The sequence below is a fragment of the Platalea leucorodia genome (genome assembly GCF_965183815.1).
Source record: "Platalea leucorodia genome assembly, chromosome: 1".
NCBI lineage: Eukaryota > Metazoa > Chordata > Aves > Pelecaniformes > Threskiornithidae > Platalea > Platalea leucorodia.
The window spans coordinates 168,348,021-168,364,874 of record NC_138823.1 but is presented as its reverse complement, the minus strand read 5'-3'; the positions used below and the strand labels follow the sequence as shown (position 1 = coordinate 168,364,874).

At 46.8% G+C, this 16,854-nt stretch overlaps 1 protein-coding gene across 1 annotated transcript in view; it reads left to right on the top strand.

Moving 5' to 3' along the window:
* The window catches only part of MAP4 (microtubule associated protein 4), a 168,324-nt gene that overhangs the window by 48,555 nt on the left and 102,915 nt on the right, over positions 1-16,854 (top strand). The window contains exon 3 of the mRNA XM_082314095.1: positions 6,896-7,152. Within this exon, the coding sequence (XP_082170221.1) occupies positions 6,915-7,152 (238 nt within the window). The 5' untranslated portion in view covers positions 6,896-6,914. The remainder of the gene's footprint in view (positions 1-6,895; positions 7,153-16,854) is intronic.

Genomic DNA, 16,854 nt, shown 5'->3' with positions numbered 1-16,854 from the left:
AAGCCTCTAGGAACCTGAGTGATTTCCTGCGGCTCAGAACATCCGCAAAGCCAAAGCAGAGATCCTACCTTGTTTAACTTTAAAACAAAAAAACAACCAAAAAAAACCTCCAAATCAATCCCACTGGTTCAGACTGTGCCTAAAAAAAGTTATGAAAACCTAAATTAGGTCACAGATTTGTTGTGCCTAGCCATGGGATGTAAAAATCATCAGCAACTTGATTCACTGATGTGTCCTCTCCTTTTGAAAGACAGATGCAGACATCCTTTTCATGGAAGACTCCCTTCAGGACACTGCGGAGGAAGATGACTTAGCATATATCTGCTCCCTGCTATCCTGTTCTGTCATGCCTCAACGGCCACTGCTAAGTGCTCCTGAGAGCCTCGTCTAAGAAAAGCAAGCTGACTTAGGGCGAGAGAAATGGGAATTATGACTGAGCTGTCCCTGTTTCTTCCAGTCGGGGATTTTGTTCTGTATGTAGTTAGGAGCTAATTTTAAAGGAGCAAGTGGATCTGATGAAATAATACACATGCTTCTCAAATCTGTGTACCAGAGGGTCTCCTTTAAACCAACAAACAAGTGAGGAAATATTGCTTCATGAATTTTTCCTCTTAGATGGATGTGCTACTTTTGTGAATAGATTTCTCTGTACCTCTTTGGCATAGAGGTTGCTCGAACTTTCACTGTGGTAGGAGAGAATATAGCGTTAATACTAGCAGAGATACTACCGCTGACTGTCCAAATCGGCGCGAAGTGGAAGCACAGGGGCTGAGGACAGGACGAGACGCGCACCCGCGCTGGGACCGCAGCAGCCTCGAGCGGGCCGAGGTGCTGGGTCACCGCTGCTGATGGGCAGAGGGGGGCACCTGTCCTGGCCATGCTTCTCTCGGAAAAATCTTCTATTCCCTCTGCCAAAAACGTGAGGCAAGTCAGTCAACGTCTCGTGCCAAGTATGATTCTGTTTAAACAGTTCACAGGTTTTCAAGTATCTTTTTTTTGTGGGCAGCATCCCCTGCCCCCGCTTGCCTGCTCTCCCCTTTCTCCATCTTCAGAGGCGATGCGCGAAATCTGGGTCAGACTGATCATAACTTTAAATTCAAAGGCTGTGCGTGCCCAGAGGCAGGTACGCAACAGTGCAGTTAAGGAAGCTACAAAATGGAAATACGAAGTTCAGGAAATAAATCCCAGCCTTCCCTAGATGGAAGCTAGAGGCAGCGGCTTATGCAAGTAGAGTTGTGTTGCTGCTGCTTTCAGAGGGTGGCTGGATGAGATGGTGCTTCTTGAAAGTTATTCCACCAGGTCACTTGCAGTAAAACTTCTGGAAGGAAGAGCCAGGCTGACTTCTTTGGGCTCTCCGGGATGCTGTGAGCCTGCGACTCTCCAAGTCGGGTCGCAGAGCACGAGTTCGGCGTACCTTAGCAAACTTCGACCTTGTGGATGTGGTCAAACAGCAAATAAGGTGGTGGGAAGGCCAGAAAGGAGCTCGTTTTGAAAGGGAGGGACTGACTGAATTGGGCAAATAGTAGGAGTTCTTTGGGATGAGATGCCAGGACAGGGGGTCTGTGATATGGGTAACGGATGCAAATAACTCTTCTGTAGCTTTTAGGTTAGCTAACAAAAAGATGGATTTTAATTATCAAAATGAACAGGTTACTCACTGGGTACACAAGGATTCTGAGCATAAAAAAGAACAGATGGGGCAAATACCGGGTACAACAGATCAGCTGTTGCTGGAACATGAAGTCAACAATCCTTTTTATAAAAAAAAAAAAGTGCAAATTAAGGGAATATGATTTATTTGCTGTGGAATAATTTGAAGATTTCCTGGAATGGATTGAGGAAAGTCTAGCTACAGGAAAACTCTTTTCCTCGCCTGTAGTACAGCTGCCACTGTGGGACTGGTAACGCGGTGGCCTGTTCCTTTCCACACCTTTCCTCTCGGCAAAATAGGAGGTTCCTCCAGAGGTGGGGATCGGGAGTCCCGCAGGTTGGTGTTACACCGTGGCTGCTGTCGCTCCCTCTGCTATTTAACAGACCAGAGGACCGTGGCAGCTGTCTCACAGCTGAAGAATTATTTAATACGTTTTTAAACTGCTGCCTTCTGAAGCCTCAGTTGTTCCTCATTTTTGTCCTTTCATCTTAACGTCGGAATTCGTATTCCTTGTGCGCCGCTACTGTCTGATTTGCGCAGCTACGTAATGCACAGCGAATTAAGGTACTTCTTGATGAAGAGTCTCGAACGCTTCCTGCGCGTAGCTGGCTTGGTTCCCTACAAATGAAAATGGCCTAGGAAGCAGCTGCCTCTCCGAGCTGCTCAACGCATGAATATGCTTCAGGGTTTGCTTCCTACCCTTGGGCAGGTTCTGTGCAGTGTACTTTTTTTTCCCTTTTGTCTTCGTTAACTCTCTAAGCCCTAGTTCAAAGTGGGAATCTGGGAAATAGTACAGTCCGGCTGCTCTAACAGCAGAGATGGCAAGCGGAGAACTCGGTTCTGGTCCAGTTGCAGGGGTGGCCTGGCTGTGCTTCGGCCCTGCCTGGGCCGCTGGAGCGTCCCGCAGCCGGCGCGGCGCTTCGGGTCAGCGCAGCCCCCCATCTGCCCGGCGCTGTCGCGTGCCGGAGATACCCCTTCTGTGTCTGCTACAGAAATGCAAAATGGCTTTTATTAGTTACACTGATTTATTATTTTTCATACATAGTTTCTGCATTCCTTATTAAGTTAAATATAGACAAGGAAATGTCCTGCTGTTAAGCCTGCATAACCTCATTATTATTTTTCCCCAGAAACTAGATTGCTTTAGTGTCCCAGTTCCTATCTAGGTCTGGAACGGAGACATTGTCAATGCTGTTTTATAGTAACTATTTCATACAGTGCTACCGCATTAATGTGGACCAAAAAAAAAAAAAAGCATGATGTGAATCCATCAGTTGCTTGTGGTGGCATATTCATGTGCTGGAGGATGATCTGGGTGGGATTAGCCTTGATTTGGGTTTAAGAATTCTTAACTGCTTCCCTCACCCCGCTGACACGGCAGCTCCTGCCACCGCCGGGGCTTTGGGGGCATTTGCTCCGTTAATTCCAGTGCAACTGTTTAGGTCTAGAGGAAAGGTGTCTGAACATCTTGGTGGAAGAAGGACTAAATAATTCCTGGGCTGTCTAAATACTGCTTATAAGCTGGCTCTGACTGCAAACCGATGATTGCGGCCATACGTGTTGCTGTGCGGTCTGGCGTTGGCTGTAGATGGCTGCTGGGTGTGGATCGTGCAGAGGAGGGGATGCTAAATGTTAAAGGGCCTCTCTATAAAGTAGCTGGGTAATAGTTTCCATTGGAGTGGGAGGACAGCAATGACTTGCTATTTGCACAGACCCTAAATTAAGCTGTCAAGGGGAAATGCTGCTAAAAGGCCACTCGTGTTCCCGAAACTAAAATAGCAGGAATGCTTAATCTGAAGTGAACGTGTGAAAATTGTGAGCTGATAGTTCAGTTTACGGACTGTAATCTACTGCTAACGAGCATGTGGAGTGAGGTTAAAAAGAGAGGTTTTCCGAAATGCCATTTACGTAAAGCTTCAGGTTCTCGATGGGTAACCTTGCGCTGGCGTTGGTGCGGAACCCGGTACGTGGGGAACTTGTGCCACCTGCGAAGTCTGATGCAGCCCGACCCGGCGTGCCTGCTCTGAAGAACAGGAGTTGGATTTTTCTTTTGGCATCTGATGTGTTCGCTCCAGCCTTTGCTTATTCCCCAAGTTATTGGATGTTCTGTAGCTATTTTCTGACCATAGTCTCGATTCTCACGTTTCTTAGTTGAACTTGATGTTTCACGGTCTCAACAATCTTAAAGGTCTCTTCCAACCTAAATGGTTCTATGATTAGTAGCATCATGAAGCAGCCAGTCGAAAATTTTAAGTATTTTTTTTCTTCCTTATGCTAAATGAAATTTTCAGAAGAAAAGGATGAAACGCTCATAGCTCCAAACTTTGTTTTTTGAGATTGACTGACCTAAAAGCCATCATTGCACTTTCAAGTTGAAAGCAAGGGAGGCCGTGGTTGAAAAGATGGCTACTTAGGAGCCCCGTTTCTTCCTTCCAAGAGACTGGCCAGCGCAAAGATGAAACCTCTCGAAGCGACTGACTCCCCTGGGTGAAACTCAGTGAAGGGCACGCGCCCAGTTGTGTGCCGGTCCGTAAACCAGGCACGGGCAAGATGGTGCCTCTTGAAAATAGTGTTGGTACGGAACTGTGTCTGAAAGGAAGCCTGAATTTTTTAACAAGACTCTTTCACTGAAGTATAAAGATGGCTTTTTTCAATAACCGTAATTCATTCAGCCGGGACCCCGCACAAAGGGTTAAGAGCTCCAAACCTTCACCTCTGTAGACTTCCATTAAGTGGTAATTCTTCAGGGCATTTATCGAAACCAACAAAAACTGTAGTCACTGCTTGAAGTCTGATCTGGCTTGAAGTCTGACCTTTTATTGTTAAAGGAAAAAGAAAAATAGATTTAACTGAATTAGTTTCCATAACATACTTGCATGCAATTACATAAACAACAATATCAGTGTGATACCATTGTTTATAAAGAATGCGAAATATTGCCTTATACAGGCTTGAGCCTGTAGGTATGTCTCGGTGGCCGTATACTGCTGACGAAGAGTTCCCTGTAGTTCAAGGAGTAGGAGCCTTTGTGCTTTTGCAACAAGAGGGTCTGTGTTCTGCCCTCGCCCTGTAAGTCAGTGACCCTGGCCTGCTGCACAGTGGCCGCTTGGGTCGGCCCTTCGTTAACCAACGCGTACAAATGCCCGTTGTGTTTCCTTGCGCGCGTGTCTGTGCCCCTTTCCGTATGCAGTTCCGTAGCTTCAGCTCTGTTTTTTTCCTGATGTGGAAAAAAATATGGTTGTCCTGGTTTCAGCTAGTATACAGTTAATTTTCTTCTTGGTAGCCGCTATGGGGCTGCGGTTTGGGTTTAGGATGAGAACAATGTCGATGATACACTGATGTTTTGGTTCTTGCTAAGGAGTTGCCAAGTGGCGCTCACACTGGTCAAGGACTCTTCAGCTTCCCCTGCTCTGCCGGGGGCACAGCCGGGGGGGCTGCCCCCGACTGGTCAAGGGGCTATGCCATACAACATGACATCAGGCTCAGTATGTGAGCGGGGGGTGTTGGCCGGGGGGGGGGCAATGATCGCTGCCTGGGGGATGTGCTGGGCATCAGTCGGCGGGTGGTGAGCAGTTGTACAGTGTATCACTTGCTTTCTATTACTATTGTACTATTATTGCTTGTTATTATTATTGTTGTTCCTATTACTACTGTTCTATTTTTATTTTACTTTAGTTATTAAACTGCTCTTATCTTGACCCAGGAGTTTTCCCCTTTTGCCCTTCTGATTCTCTCCCCATCCAACCGGTGGGGGAGCGAGCGAGTGGCTGCGTGGTGCTTAGTTGCTGGCTGGGGTTAAACCACGACAGTGGTTCTCGTCCAACATAGTGAGAATTGGTTGTAAAATGACGAATCACTTCACCTCAGCTCCTTCGTATCTTTTTGTTGGGATAAATTTGTTGTTGGAGCTCTCAACTTCCGTGGACTTATTCTCTACTGATGCTCAACCAGGCGCTGCGGCGTTGGCTTGCCGGACTCCTAGGACAGAGCAAGCCTTTCACGAGCAGGGAGAGTCTCCGCACAGATTGTGCGTCTGATAGTGAGTGTAATACAGCTCGGCATCAAATCGCTTGGTGCTTCCAAACCTAGAGCGAAATTAAAGGAGGCTGAGCTGCCGTAGCAGGAGCTGTAAGTATGCCAGTCGAGGTGCTAATGGCCCTTCACGGTTTTGGTTTTTGCGGTTTGTACCAGGCAATTTCTGCAAATGGCTAAAACGCACGACTAGAGCCTTTGATACCTTTGCGGTTTCGATAGCGTCGTGCACGCAGGACACTAACACCGCTCTGAAAGTTTCAGAAATGCGCCTTTTGTCAATCAGAAGGGGTGGCTTTTGCTTCTATAAATTCACTTCAGTGTTTGCTGGCTGTTGTTCCTAATAATAACTTCAAAAGGATGAAATGTGAAAAAATAAACAATTGTTTATGGGTGTACTTGTTATGCCAAGCTGAAAGCTTTAGCTGCAAAACAGATGAGTCAGTTCAGGTACATTTTCTGTTTAGTGCCAGGGAGTTAAATTGAGCGCTGAGACGCACATCGGGGAGGAAGAGATAAATGGGGATTCTTTCTACTGTTTCCAATTTATAGCTTTATATATAACGTGTACATATGTGCTCTAGTGTATTTTTTCATGTAAGCATTACTAAAACTTCACCTTCCAGCAGAAATCCCAGGGCTGGAGTAGGTTTGTTGGTATTAGCAAGGTTGGCTGAGGACATAAACATGCTCCAGGACCCTATCAAAGGGATCAAAAGCATCCCTGAAGTATACATCAGCGATTATGTAAAATCCTAATCTCCATAGGGGAGGCTGGGTGGAGTCCAGCCCAAGAACTGAATTCGCTTGTGTCGTTTGTCTTTCTGCTGCTGAGGAGATGTAATTAACTCACGGATCTGGGGCAAGGCAGAAATCAATGTAGGATTGTCTGTGTGCTGGCCAGGTACTGGTTTTTTTCCTTCCCCCCCCCCCCCCCCCCCCCCTTTTTTTTTTTTTAAGGTTCTGATAAAACATCACACGAAATGTAATGTTCATGCAGTAAAACCTGCTTCAGATGATCTGGCTGTTTGTTTCTGTGCTGGTGTGGGGGTTTTGTAAACATCTGGGAATTATTGAGTGTTAAAGCAAATGTTTCTTACTGTGTTATGGCGCAGGAGGCACACAGTTGTCAACATCAAACTCTGAGTAAACTTGAAAGGTCTCTTATTAAAAAGTTATTTTCTTTTTCTTCTTCCCCACATCGCTTTTCAGGTTGCAGAGGTGCTAAAGCATGGCTGACTTGGATCACAACCTCAGTCTTGCGGACGCTCTGACAGAGCCACCTCCCGAGATTGAGGAAGAAGTGAAAAGGGACTTCATCGCCACCCTGGAAGCAGAGAAATTTGATGACGTGGTTGGAGAAACAGTAGATAAAACAGACTATGTTCCTCTGCTGGATGATGATGATGTAAAAGCTGGGAGCCAGGAACCAAAAAGCAAACCCCATGCAGATGGTATTCAGGTGGAACGTAAGTGTCTAAAGCACAAGACCAAAAAGCTGCAGCACTTAAGCATCAGAGAACACTCTTGCTTATTGTAATATTGCTAGGCCTGCTAAAGCAGGACTCCTCTATGTTGCTGGTTTTAGTCTGAACAATTTATTTTAAAAGCAAAGGCTGCGATTAAATCCTGTTCCTTGCTTTTCTCCTCTACCTTCTGTTCAGTTCTTCAGCCCGTAAATAAGCTCTCGCTACTAGTCCACGGAAGATGCTATTATTTGTGTTAATGTTTTGTGGGCTGCCTTGGGCTTCTCGGAGAAAGCACCGTCCAAAGCGTGTGACTGCTACACTTATATATACGGTGCTTTCCATCTCAAAATTAGAACTGTGCAAGGTTTAGTAGCCACCGCTCTGGGTAGTGGCAAATCCAGGGTGTAAAGATCGATGACTTGCTGTTGCTGGTGAGGTCTGCCGTCAGCATCTTCCTAAGGTCCACGCTGTCTGTGAGCTTCAGGCTCAAATGCTCAATAGCTAAAGCTTTGTTTCACTACTGATCCGAGGGCCCACTTATTTTGATTTCTTGCTGCATGTGTGTCCTGGGTATGTGCATATAGAGTAAAATGTGGTGCTCTCTCTGCTGGGTATGAACGTTTACTGGCCCGGTTGATATTTATTAGTGTTAATAGCTGTATCAGAAACTACTTAGAACAAAAGGAGAGGTTTAAACAGATACTTGCTTCCCTAGCTGAGTAAGAAGGGAAGCAGTGAGATTTGGGGGACATCCCTTAGGTTTCTTTCTCAGTAAGCAATTTAAACCCTGTGTATCTTTGCCTGCGCGGTGCCCCCCAGCCAGGCGGGGCTGGTCACCTCTGACACCTAGTGCCTTGATGAATTTTTGGCCTTGATCTGTGCCGTGTAAAAGAAGAAAGCGTTTGCTCCTAGAGAGGTAACCTGGTGACTTCTTTCAGAATCAAGGCTTTCTTTTTTCTTTTTTTTGCCTTAATCTTGAGGCTCATCAGCGTTGAGGGAAGTGGGATGTGCAGAAGAGCTATAATGATCGCCCATCAGAATAAACAGGGCCCCCAGGACTCCAGAATGGGGAATTATACAACGGGGATTTCTGGTCTGTTTGAGGCACTTATTTGCATTGTTTAGAAGTGTATCGGGTGCCCTGTAATACAGAAAATGTAATTTTCAATTTTCCATACCAACATAGTTCGTTAAATGGTAACAAACAAGTAGGAAGGATGGAAGTGGGCAAAGAGATTATAAAACTTTGAGCTTTGGTCAATTCAGATGTGTATTATTGTATTCAGTTATAGTACCTCTCAGGTTTTATACTTTAGCGTTGCAGAAGTGGGAGTAACAGAGAAACATGAAGACTTGTTAACACTTTTGCATGTGTTTTAAGGATATTTTAAACTAATGCTTTGTTCTAGAAGTTACAGATTCTAAAACGTCTCAGCACCAGAACTTCTCAGTTGGTGTTAAAATCGTGCTATAATATTAGTTTAAAATACCAGCTGTGTCCTCCCAGATAGGTATCCCTTGAGCATTGCCGTCATAACTCACTGTTTCAAATAACTTCAGCTTCTCGAAGCAGGTAGAACGAGGCATTTTGGGGTTGCTTGGTAATTAAAACTTGCTGAACTGCCCCGTGAGAGAGCCGCCGGTTCTGCGTGCGAAGGGAGGCAGAGCTGTCGGGGTGCTAACGCAGGTTACCTCGGGGCCAGGCTTCATCTGCATCGCGGCTTTTCTAACCTCCCTCCCCTCCCCAGCGCCTCCCCGGCTGTACGGCTGCCTTGTCTGCTTCAGCAGAACTTGTTTCCCCCCTACATGGCAAGGGGGGATGCAATTTCTTGTTCTTGCTCTGGAGATTTGTTTTTCCCTTTTTTGGGATAGCTGGAGAACAGTTACGAGCATTATCTAAATCTTTGGCAAGATGAAAACAAGACCCTAACTGAAGAAATTGGAGAGCTTGCTTGCCTTGAATGTAGAAGAGGATGTTTTTCAGCTTTCCCACCTTGTACCAGGAGGGGAAGGGCTATCCAGCCCTGCAGTTTAAATCAGCGGCAATTTGCTACAGGCCAGTCTTGGGGTTTGATCCTGTTATGTCTTAATTTGCCTAATCTGTTTTTCCCTGAAGCGGTAAGAACACCTATTTCTCCTATGAGATTTCTTCAATGTTTAGAACTGTTTAAAAAAAAATATATAGTAAAGCTTAATGTACTTGCTTTTATTGAGGCTATAGAATAAATGAGCCTGGGCGAGATATTCCAGGGTCCTAACGGGGGTGTTAGGTGGTGTTCTAGTGCAGTGCTTCGGAGGGTAACGTGAAGTTTTTTGGGGGGGGACGACTGCTATGTGAAAGGCAGCAAGAGTTCTACATCCCCAGCTCCAAACACGACTGCGAATAGCTTTGTTTTCCTGAGGGAGAAGAGTGCCTTTCATGGATCAGGCTTTTCAGCCCCCGCTTGTTAATTTATTTATGTTAAAAGGCATGAATGTGTTCAGACAGCGCGGTCTCTGCTACTGAGATTGCCTTTCCCCAGTCAGAAGAGGTTTAATCATATGTCCTGTCAGGCTCTAGCTATTCCATCTCCCCTCAAGGTTTTTCTTTCCCTTTTTTCCTAAACCCAGGAGCCAGATTAGAGAAGTTCAATGATCAGAGAAGTTTAATGGGCCCCCATCGTGGACCTGGGCAAACCATACGAGTACGGGGAGATGGAGAAGAGGAGAGAGATGTGATGAGCAGTTGTGTGGTCACCTACAAATTTGTCCTAGAATAAAGCTCTACTAACAGTTAACTTTTAAAATATCATTGGAAAGGCGTAGCTTAAGAAGAAAGGGTTTTTACTCTTTCCAGCACCTGGCTGGCCATTGTAATTTGGCAAATTCTGGGGTAATCCTCTTGGGACATAGTGGGCTTTACATAACACTGAAGGATGGCATTGGGTGTGTGCTGTGCTGTTTGCAGCTCGCCTTCCTTATCAGTTCCCAGGCTCCGAGGAATTTAGAGGATACTGCGGAGCTTCCAGTGAAAGTCACGGAGGCTGCAGCGGCAGTTTTCGTTCGGGTGCTCGTGTGAAGTAAGGGGTACGCATCCTCAAGTGCGAAGGAAGAGATGTTTGGGTGGGAGCAAGTTCCAGCTGGAAGGAAAATACTGTGCTTTAATAGCTTACAGCAGGCAGCAGCGCTCCTGCGAAAGGCTTTAGTTCGAGTGAGGACCAGTATTGTTGCCGAAATGTTTGATTGTGTTGCTGTTGAGGAACTGTGTGCAAAGCTACATCTGTGGCGTAACTGCTCATGGCTTTCTGCACAGTGAACGCGTGTTTTGCATCCTTGCACTCGCTCTGTTCACAAACTTGGTGATGAGTCCTAACTTTGTGTACAGTTTTTTTTAATAGGGAAGCAAATACTGAGCATGATGTAAGCGAGAAAGTTCTTTTAATTTGCTGTGGGCAGTGGCTTTGGGGCTTTTTCCAAGCACACATGTCACCACGAGATGGCTCTGCTGGCGCTGCGTGGTGCCGCCGGCCGGACGCTGCTGCACAGCGGAGCAGGCCATCCTCCCCAGTACAGAGACAAAACCCAGCTCTGGAGCCTGAAACCTGAGGCCAAACCACAACATTTCCCTTTCCTTTTATCTCCCTTTCGGCACTAGGAGCAAGTGCCTTTCTTGCAGAAGGCAGCAGGCTTTGCGTTTGCGAAAGAAAGTTGAAACGCTTTGTCACATATGAAACTGAGGATGGAGAATGTTGCACGTACCCCAGAGTTTCAGAGGGCTTAAAAAAAGTCAGCAAATGATGTTAAGATACTTGCATTTTTATCTCATACAATATATTAAACACCTTCTCCCTCTGAAAGTCTGTCCGTCCCCATTCCAACCCCAAAGCTGTTAAAGCCTTGGGTTAGTACAAATCCCTACGTTGTCTTTTTGTACCTAACCGAGTCCGGAGCATGATCTGGGTGCGCGAGGTCTTTGATCTGCCCGTGTTCCTTGCAGCAGGTTTCTGTCAGACACTTGCCAGCCAAACATTACAAATAGTTCAGAGGCCCCCAAGTGATACCAAAATGATTTTTTTTTTTTTTTTTTCCTAGCTCAGTTGCTTTACGCTGCTTTAGCTTCATTCAGGTAATATTTGTGCTCAATTACTGAACTTCACTTGGGCTTCTCTGACATCTAGTCATCTTGGATTCGATCCCATCATGGGCAGCCAGCAATCAGACAAGGTGATGAAACCTTCAAGCTTCAGCTTCTTATTTCAGAAGGAGAGGCGTGAAGGTGGGATGGGGGAGAGGGATCTTAGTGGAAATCAGTATGGCAGGTCTCCTTTTCCTGCTCTTGGACGCCCGACCGGCCTGTGCAGCTTCTGTTAGTGCCATCTGACAGTATGTGTGTGCTTCTGAAAGCCCTGCCATCCCCGAAACACAAACCCAAGCAAGCCTTGGCTTCTGTTTAAATTCAAATTCTCTTAAGCTTCTCTCTCTTAACTTTGAGAATTAAAGAGAATCCAAACCAAGCCTTTATGTTGTTGTCCCGGTTCCGGCTGGGACACAGTTCCTCTCCCCTGAGCAGCTGGCATAGCGCTGTGCTTTGGATTTTGGATGAGAGCAACGCCGATGCCCCCCTGCTGTTACGGTTGTTGCTGAGCAGCGCTTGCACTAAATCAAGGCCCTCTCGGCTTCCCGCGCCCTGCCCGGGGCACGAGGAGCCGGGAGGGGGCAGGGCCCGGCCAGCTGGCCCAGACTGGCCCAAGGGCTATTCCATGCCGTATGGCGTCATGCCCAGTACAGAAACTGGGGAGAGCTGGCTGGGGGGCAGCGATCGCTGCTCGGGGACGGGCTGGGCATCGGTCGGCGGGTGGTGACCAATTGCACCGTGCATCGCTTGTTTTGCACGTTCTATTATTATTATTATTATCATCATCATCGTCATCGTCGTTATCATTATCATTATTATCATTATTATCATTATTTTCCTCTTCCTTTGCTGTCCTATTAAACTGTCTTGGTCTCAACCCATGGGTTTTATTTTTTTCCTTCTGGTTCTCTCCCCCATCCCACCGAGGGTGAGCGAGCAGCCGTGTGGTGCTCAGCTGCCAACTGGGGTTAACCCGCGACAGTCATATTGGAACGCCAAAGAGCAAGCAAAACGCTAAGCCTTGGTTTTGGTGACTCTGGGAGACAATGAGCTTGACTGCTGTTCAGAAGCCCCTTTGAGACAGACTGTTTAAGCGTATGAATTGAAATAGCTGAAGCTACTTGTTTAAGAGTTACCAGCTGGTTTTGTGTACGGCACTCTTCTCCAGCGTTTGTGTTCCCACTCGTGTTTTTGCCTAAGCTCTCTGACAAAGTTGCCTTCAGCTGGGTCCGCACACACAAGCGTGTGGTAGGACGATAAAACATGCACAGTGACTCTCGTCCGCAGCCCCTCCGCCCACCCTGGCCTGCCACCAGCTCTGCTTCTCGCCCGCCGGTATCCCACGCCTGCTGCGGAGCAGGCTGCGGGTCGTGCGCAGTCGTGCTCCTGCGTGCGCGATGCCAAGGCACTGCTGGAGATTAGGGGTTTTCATATTGGCACTGTCCATTTGCTTGAGATTATCGGTTTAGCGAACGCTGCCTTAAATTTGTTTATATAAAAACAATCCTTTGATCCGCTAGCCAGATGCAAATACTGTCTTGTGATTCTGATGAGGATTATGTAGTTACAACATCTTGACGTGTTTTTATGTTTATGCAATTTAGAATATGGCCCTGAGAAGATGGCTGGGTACTTTCACGCTCACACGCTAGCTAACTAAAATAAGTTTGGTTTGCTCCAAAGGAGCTGACCTTCAGAGACATAAAAATAAAAACTACTAATGCTGGGTGGAGTTGTTTGATTTGACCTGATTTTCTGGAGGCTTGTCTAACAAAAATGGTTTCCTTTACAGTTTTAGCTTTTTACCTGCTTTTCATCCTTTCCAAGAAGTGCAGAAGGAAAGACATGGCATTTCTGATTCTTCTGCTCGTTTGGCAACCCACTGTTGAGCCTAAAATCTTCTTTAGATTTTGCCCGGTTAAGCGTTTGATTTGGAGAGACCCTGCCTTGACCGAGCACACGACGCAGCTGCAAGGGTGTCCTGCTTATCCCTGCGTGGTTGCAGAGCTGTTTGAGAAAGTTAAAAGCTGTTGCCTATGCAGACCTGCCTGCAGGTTCCTCTGCCCTTCCCCTCACTGGAGCTTTTTTAGGTCTCTTCGCCCCTCCTGGCTTTGGCAGAGGAGCAACCTCCTGCAGCTGGCAGGGTGTGCGCGGAGAGGAGCGGCTGCGCTGGTGCTGCTCGGCACGTCGAGAGGGAGAGGAATGCCGCGACGGCTTTAACCTGTTCTTTTGCCCTAATTCCTGTGCCATTGAAGCAAATGTAGGATTTTCAATACATATGTCTTACCATGTTTTTTCCCCCAAATGAGTGACTAGAGGGGACTGAAGAAGCTGAAGCTTCTCTGAAGGAACGTATTTGTGCTTTGTGGTCTAGAAGCTGCACAGACTTGAGAGCCCGAGCAGCTCTATGGAAGGTTAAGCCAGCAGCACAGCTGGCTTTGAGCTGCCCTCGTTTTCATCTACTGTAGCGGCTGGTAGGCTTGACTAATATTTTGGTAGGGTTGTCTTTTTTTTGTTTCATTTTAAGTTTGCAGAGCCCTTGGTAGGGGAGAGTGGGGTGTCCTGGCTTTTCTTTTTGATAGAAGGCGGTTGGCGTGGATCCCTTGCTACCTAGGAGATCAGTCTCTAAATGAAACTTTTGTACAGATGAAGTGTTTATTTTCCGAATAGCTGAAATGCAGGGAACTGCCAGGAGCACCGCCGCGGGGACTCTGCAGTGCGAAGCTGACCTCGAGTGCATGCAGACTGCTCATTCCCAGTGCCACCGGACCAGTCTCACAGATGAACAATTTTTGCAACCCGAAGCCAGTGCTCGAAGTGTGCACGCAGACTTGCAGACCAAATTTGTAGCGTTTAGCCATATTTGTGATCGAGTCGAGTCCTGTTTTTAATGCACGAATAACAGTGGTGGCATCAAGACCAGCCTATGCCATGTTTTAACAGCCGTAACGCCTGCGCAAGGCGTAATGATCAGATTCGAATGAAACCGAAAGCAAGATGTGATCATTTTGTCTAATTTAAAACAGAACTTGCACTCAAGTTTTCAATTACAGTTGAAATACTGAAGAAATGGGAGCGAGTTTGTGGGCTGTGGTAGGAGGGCTTGCTGTTTATTTTCCTCACCACCAAAAGATTTTTTGACACGTTCAGCGTGAGTGAAGACTAGAGAAGACTTGCAAGGCCTCTGTCACAGCGGTATTGTCAGCTGCCTTCATTAAACCAGTGTTGTGACACCCACTTGAGCAGGACTTAAGAGAACTTGTAGCTCTTGGGCTAAGCTTGCTCGCTGTTAACTGGAAGGTTCAGCAGGACCCGCGTAGCTCCTCTACGTAGTTCCTCGGCGATCTCCTTGTAAGACCCCGCTACTCCACGAGATACCCAGCGCGCCTTTGGGCAGCCGTGAAGCAGTGTTGTGTAAACCATCCCACGACCCTGATTTCTCCTTGCCTGAACCGATCAGTAAGTTCAGTGACTGGCAGCAGTTCTCCCAGTTACTAGTTAAGGCAGCTCTACTGTTAGAGTAAGTACCAGACCTTGTAAAGACTGACAGCAGGAGGAGCTGGTGTGTTTAACTGCTAAGAAACAGGTCCAGGGATTCCTGTAGTATTTTCAGCTACTTGAAGAGAATGTAGGTGTATGTTTTTCTATAAGCTGTCTGGCAAGTTCATGTTGAGTTTTCGTAAAACACCAGGATGAGCCACTGAAGTAACTGGAGAGACTTTTCCTTTTGCTTTACTGAGGGCTGGATTAAGCCCTAAAGTACCCAGGTCACGTAGCTTTGTTTTAAAACTGCCGGAGCTCAGGGAAGGGACAGCAGCACCTCCAGGTAACTGAATGTGTGTCTCTTTGGGAGTGATTTTGTTTTATTTACTTACAGGGTTTTTTTAAGCCGTTGCCCTGAGTGTTTCTTCACAGTCAGCAGAACTGATGGCCCGAGGAGCTGCACTGCCGTTAGAGCTTGTGCTGCCTGTTACGCTTAACTAATACTGCGCAGTGTCGTTCTTGCGATGGCTTGTCATCACTATTGCACAACTGGAAAATGGGATAAATGCTTAGAAATTAAGCAGAGTTTATTTAAGAAGATATTAGAAAATACTTGAAGCTGAGGTGCAAGGATGGTATCTTCAGTTTAGGTAAATGGCCTTGTCATATTCACCTGTCATGGTGGTGGTCACCTACCGAAGTATTGTGCTGCTGGCAACCTGCACCAGTATTAATACCAGCACAATCCAGCTGCTTTTGTAAGGACCATAGTCTGATCTCAAAGGCAGTAACTTAAAATAAATAAAATTCCTCAAGCAGTTTGCCTAAGAGATTATAGTTATTGACCCTCAGCAGCCCAGTGTACAGATTATAGGGTGAATATAGAATTTCACTAGCGTATTTTGATGATTAGGAAGAGCTGTTTGAGTACTAGAACAAGAAGTATGCTTTTTAAAAAAAAAAAAAAAAAAAAAGTTAATGAAATTCCTTAATTGTTCCCAAAGATAGCTTCCAAGCAGCATTTTCAAAAACATCGCACAGTTGGAGACGGGCAGCTGTTAGCGGAGCGGCTTTCCTGAGGCAGCCCGCTGAGCAGCCGGCACAGCCAAGTTTAGAGCTCAGTTCTTTTGATTCGAAATTGCCTCTGCTGTCACGAGGTCTTGTATTGCTGCCGTGTTTTCCCAGTTCCGTGTGTAAATCCTGGTGCCTGTTAAACTTTTATCTGACAATGTCAGAGCAAGATGGACTAAATCTCTTGGTGGTAAGTATCTTACGTGCTATTTTTTGGGGATCGTGGTCTTCCACCCTGAACTACCCTTATCTAAACCTCGATACCTGCTTTAGCAACGTGCCGTCAAAGCCGAAATTGAGGTTTTCTGATCCTTTGTTCTAACAGTATTAGGATAGCTTTGTCTGCGAGAAACTTGTCACAACTGAAGTGGACCAATATTTAAAAATTCTGGGGGATTAGTTTGTGCCTGTTGGCGCTTGTTCTGTCACTGGACTCCACGGAAAAGCGCGTGCCTCAGGCTTCTTCACAGCCTCCCTTCGGGTGCTTGTAGGCATCCCCCCAAGTCTTCTCTTCTCCGGGGCGAATGGTCCCAGCTCTCTCAGCCTTTACTCAATGAGAGACGCTCCAGTCCCTTAATCATCTTAGTGGCCCTCACTGACCTCTCTCCAGTAGCTCCATCTCTCTTGTACTGGGGAGCCCAGCACTGGACCCAGCGCTCCAGATGTGTCTCGAGTGCTGAAGAGAGGGATAGGATCAGCCCCCTCCGCCTGCTGACGGTGCTCTGCCTAATGCAGCCCGGGATGCTGTTGACCTGCTTTGCTGCAAGGGCAGATTGCTGGTTCGCGTTCAACTTGTTGGCCACTGGGACCCCAAGGGCTTTTCCTGCAGGACCGCCTTCCAGCAAGTTGATCCCCAGTGTATACTGGTGCCTGGACTTATTCTTCCCTTGGTGCAGGACTTTGCATTTCTCCTTGAGGAACTTCATGAGATTCTTCTCTGCTCATCTCTCCGGCCTGTCTGGGTCCCTCCGGATGGCATCACGAGCCTCTGGCGTATCAGCCGCTCCTCCCGGTTTTGTATAATCTGCACACTT